The sequence below is a fragment of the Anarrhichthys ocellatus genome, unplaced genomic scaffold (assembly GCF_004355925.1).
Source record: "Anarrhichthys ocellatus isolate YVR2014 unplaced genomic scaffold, GSC_Weel_1.0 scaffold6411, whole genome shotgun sequence".
Lineage (NCBI taxonomy): Eukaryota > Metazoa > Chordata > Actinopteri > Perciformes > Anarhichadidae > Anarrhichthys > Anarrhichthys ocellatus.
Genome location: NW_022286385.1, coordinates 1 through 2903, shown reverse-complemented (window position 1 = coordinate 2903; position 2903 = coordinate 1). Strand labels below are relative to the sequence as shown.

Genomic DNA, 2903 nt, shown 5'->3' with positions numbered 1-2903 from the left:
ACACACACACACATTTTGGCTAACCCATCATTATCATACACATTGGGCAGAGTTGACCTATTTACCATGTACATAAAGTATATTTACATTGTCTTTTGAGAGGAGAGGCGATGACAGATAAAGACACACCCACTTTTTTCCCCCTCAAGGGTCCAATTATTTCCCAGTCATCAAGGGCAACAGCGGCCTGTGATGGTAACCGCCCTGACGACTACAGTAGAGACTCTCACACACACGAGCAACAACTGACTGGCAGCGTTCCATCACGATTACAATTATATCTTCGACGAAAAAAAACGGTTATTTTGGCGAAGGAGAACAAATGGGAACCAAAACAGATGACGACGAGAGGAGGAGGAAACAGGAAAGAGAGGAGGAATGGGAAGCGAAGAAGGAGTGGGAGATGCCAGACAATGAGCGCCTTAAAGAAAACCCCCCAAAAAATACAGGAAGTGCGGAGCAAAGAAGGAGGGAGGAGAGGAGGAAGAAAGGAGAGGTGGAAGGTGACGAGATCACAGTGTGGCTGACTGGAAAGATAAGGAGCTGCAGGGAGAGGTGTGGCTGCCTGACGGCAATGGGAAACGAGAACATCACAGTCGGTGTGTTCACGTGTCGCTTACGACACATGTTGCGTTACAGGTCCTGTGTTTTCTCCAAGCGGCTTTAGGAAAGGGAGGAAACGGAGCTTGGAGAGACTACACTTGTGGCCATTTAATTAATAGAGAGGACAGCAGAGAGTAGACTGGAGACAAAGAAGCCAATTAGAAATTAATCCTGAAATTCTGTCACGTTGAGAGATTGTGTGAATAAGAGCATACAGGGCAGGGAGATAGTTATTGTTTGTGGACTCAAATCCAAAATAGTGTTTTCTACAAAAATTCAATTCACTTACTTGCAAAAGAAATGATGTGCTCAAACTACCCCATTTCACTGAATGCTTGGTAATACTCGTAGTTCATAGATACTCCCTGGATTGAATCATACTTTTTGGTATCTCAAACAAAACCCAGTCCCAGTCTTGGGACTGCCCCTGAACTTTCAAAATGCTCACAACAGGAACAGAGAGGGATCCGGTGGAAGCCTCTGAACACCACGTACATATAAAGTTAAAGGGGAAGCGCCGCAGCAGACGGCGAAACTTGTGAAACGCGTGGTGCTGCTTTCTCACCCGTATTCGTGTGGTATCCTGATGACTGACGATTTCACCTCGTGGCCGCCGTGGAGGTCGTGGGCGAGCTCAGAGCGGGGCTCCGTTTTGATTTGCTTGTGCAGGTTGTGGGCGTCGCCGCAGTGAGCTGGGTGGATACAAATTGCTGGTCAGTATGGCACAGTCGTGATGTATTCACATTAACATGCTGTTAGTATTTCATACATCAAGTTAAATTCAATTCTGCACGGTCACAGGTCAGAATTTTTTTGTTCTTTTTACTTTTTTTGTCTCTTAGAAATAAAATTATAAAATGAATGAATACAAAATTAAAATATATTTATCCATGGTAACAGGACAATTAGTTTTGCTGTTATGCCTCTAGAGGAGGACATTACATTATTAACATGTATCGGTCAGTTTTGTGTGTATCAAATACAGGAGATTCAGAGAGGGTGACCTCTGTGACTGGCAGTGACCCCCGTCTGACCACAGAAAACGGAACACCTCTGAGAAACAAGAATTTGCTGAAACTGCTATTCTAAAAACAGAGGAAATGAAAAGCACTTCCCCATTTTCAGAAAATAATATGTTCATTTAAGGAGGAAGGTTTTTTTCTCATGAAAACTGGAAAAAAAACAATACTTTGTCTGATAAGCCAGCACTTGTACAGTGATGTCTAATTGTTATGCTTCTCAAAGTGTCTTATTATTTTTAAGTAGTTGTTCTGATACGGCCGCTTTTTGTAAATTACTGACTATTGTTTGTTTTATTTGGCATTTTCTAAAACACTTGCACAACACATATAGTGTGCAATGTTAGTTAATGTCATATCAACAGAATTGATTATTTTATTGCAATACATATTACTAATTAATTGCAATAAAAGTGTAGAAAAAAAATAATTATAATTGAAACAAATAGAAATAAAAAATGATGTGAATAAAATAATAAATGAGGCTTCACCTGTCTTGTGCTCCCTGCTCCGATGATGGCCGTCGTCACTGGGGATGGGTGGGCTCACCATTATCGACTGGTGCAAGTGGAGAGGCGAGGGGTAGAGGACAGACAGGGGCACCATGACCGGAGACATCATGACCCCCGACCCAGAGCCGAGCATGGGGCCCACCATGGCGGAGTAGGGGAGTGAGGGCGTGGGTGGCAGGAGAGCGTGCGAGGGCGAGCAGCGCAGCTGGGCGTGCGGGGTGGAGCAGCGGGGGGAGGCGCGGCTCGCCGCGCTGTAGGGGGAGGGCGGGGAGCTGCGCGAGGAGGCCGGGGAGGAGGAGGCGGAGGAGCAGGGCGGGGAGGAGGACGAGGATGTGGAGGAGGAGCGCTTGCTGACCGACAGGTCCACGGGCTCCAGCTGGGTGTGCGTGGCGTTGCTGGGCGTGTGGGGCTGGGCGAAGGCGGGCATGTGCGTGGGGTGGTAGATGTGGGAGGGGTGGGAGAAGATCACTCCGTATGGCTCCGTGGTTTTCATTAACGAAGAGTAGAATGACTGTGAGAGAGAGAGAGAGAGACAGAGAGAGAGAGAGAGAGAGAGAGAGAGAGAGAGAGGATGCAGAAGAAGGAAGCGGTGAAGGGGGACAAAAGAGCAGTTTAAAATTTCCGTTCTGCACTGAAGAACACGGAAAACATGTTTCTGCCGCACAAACATATACGGCCAGCCAGAAAGTCGAAACCCAGCTCTGTTTGCAGATACCTGTTATGTCTCAGAGTACAATGTGTGTGTGTGTGTGTGTGTGTGTGTGTGTGT

At 46.4% G+C, this 2903-nt stretch overlaps 1 protein-coding gene across 1 annotated transcript; it reads right to left on the bottom strand.

Moving 5' to 3' along the window:
- Positions 1–6: 6 nt before the first annotated feature.
- On the bottom strand, positions 7–2645 carry LOC116380204 (Krueppel-like factor 3; the record flags this gene model as incomplete). Its single annotated transcript, XM_031842148.1, has 2 exons — positions 7–1295; positions 2114–2645. Coding segments are annotated over 2 exons (663 nt in total), but the record flags the coding sequence as incomplete, so codon positions are not given.
- Positions 2646–2903: the final 258 nt, after the last annotated feature.